This window comes from Peromyscus eremicus, chromosome 4, assembly GCF_949786415.1.
Source record: "Peromyscus eremicus chromosome 4, PerEre_H2_v1, whole genome shotgun sequence".
Classification (NCBI taxonomy): domain Eukaryota; kingdom Metazoa; phylum Chordata; class Mammalia; order Rodentia; family Cricetidae; genus Peromyscus; species Peromyscus eremicus.
This window is the reverse complement of record NC_081419.1, coordinates 95,376,605-95,378,228: the sequence shown is the minus strand read 5'-3', so window position 1 is coordinate 95,378,228 and position 1,624 is coordinate 95,376,605. Positions and strand designations below refer to the sequence as shown.

The 1,624-nt window shown below is 45.4% G+C and overlaps 1 protein-coding gene across 1 annotated transcript in view; it reads left to right on the top strand.

The window, feature by feature from the left end:
- Frmd5 (FERM domain containing 5) overlaps positions 1-1,410 on the top strand; it is a 277,641-nt gene extending 276,231 nt beyond the window's left edge. The window contains exon 15 of the mRNA XM_059258932.1: positions 519-1,410. Coding sequence (XP_059114915.1) covers positions 519-653 — 135 coding nt within the window. The 3' untranslated portion in view covers positions 654-1,410. The remainder of the gene's footprint in view (positions 1-518) is intronic.
- Positions 1,411-1,624: the final 214 nt, after the last annotated feature.

Here is a 1,624-nt window from a genome sequence, read left to right as displayed (position 1 = left end):
GGCTACCCATGCCCAGCAATGGGACCCATCGCGGAACCATCGGCACACACCCACACCAAGTCCTCCTCTCATGACTCAAAGTCCACTGCAGCCTAGGAGGGTTGTTTCCCAGAAGAAGAAAGGGATGTAGGCTAAGGCCCCGTACAGAAACTGGGAAAACTCAATTTCTTCAGAGGCTCTTCCAAGAAAGGCTCAGCAGCTCTTACGTTTCTCACCCTTCAATATGCAGGATAATTTTGGGGTTCGAATTTTAATTTTCCATAGATGTGTATTATTTTGAAAGTATCCAAATAAAAATAATTTATTTTCCTATACTGATTATTGCAGCAGATGGGACACTCGCTGAAGATGTGACAGAGAGCTATTGTCCTCTGTACCCTGCAGCTCTCACACTGGTACCACCACTGGGTCCCGGGAGACCCAGCCAGGCAGGACAGGGCTGTGGACAACCAGGATGGTTGAGGTCTACTTGCCAGACAGGTTTAGCAAATCGAACCCTGTGCAGAACAATTAAATAGAAAATTGCTTCTTACAATGGTCTGAGTTGGATTTTCTTTTCCTTTTGTTTTTTCAAATCTGAGCAGAGTGGGCATGTGAAGGGACCACCACCCGCCACAGCGGCAGCAGAAGGGTGGGGTAAGTCTGTCCCTTAGAGTAGAGCCTAGTGGACATCACTGAGTTTTATTTAATGGTTTGGTTTTTTTTCTGAAGAACTTTAAGACTCTTCTAGTGCTTCTGGGGTATTAAATGAAGTCAGTGGCAGCCAAGTGCACTGTGGGAAATGTCCTGTGGCGTAGTTACCAGAGACCTGTGCTAAGTGGCCTGAGAGCCTGCAGGGTGTAGAGAGCAGGGCTTGCTTTGTACAGTGTGTCCTTCCAAAAAAAGGACTATTTCAAGCTCTATTTTAACAGCAAAATGTTATTTTCTTATCTATTCATATTTTGGTTTTACTTTATGGATTAAGAAAATAGAACCTGATGAACTTACAGATCCAAGAAACAGATCTGAGGAAAACATCAAGAATGAGCAGCAGCTTTGGAAGGGACCAGGAGACACTCTAAATAAACAGAATCTCTAAGTGATGCCCACAAGAGACAGAATTTGACCATGGCAGAGACCAGCACTCACTGTAGAAATGCCACCCAGCGGGTCAGCCTCTGCTCCTGGAAATAAGGTCAAGCAGAACACTGGGAGGGCGTCACTCACAGCAGCACAGGAACACACTAAGGTGAGCAGGAGTCCCCAGGCCTCTGCACTTAAAAACAATCACACACAGATCTTGTTTTCATCTCAGGGAGGGATTGCTAAGTCATCTGAGGCCCAAGGACTTATTCAAGGACAGTAAAGGGGTATACTCCTGGGACCCAGACAAGAGCGGAGCTAAACAGCCCCAAATGCAGATTGGACTGTCGTACATGCCATGTTCATGTTCTGAATATAGCAGCCACAGAAAAGCAGTGGTTTGGAGGATGCCAGGGCATTTACGTAAATTTAAAGATGCCATTCACATCTAGACTAGAGGTCAGCAAACCTCTTTTAATACAATTTTGGTTTGTGGACCATACTCTGCACACCTCTGATAATGTATGCATAAGGGAATGTGGCTTACTCCAAGAAAACGCTA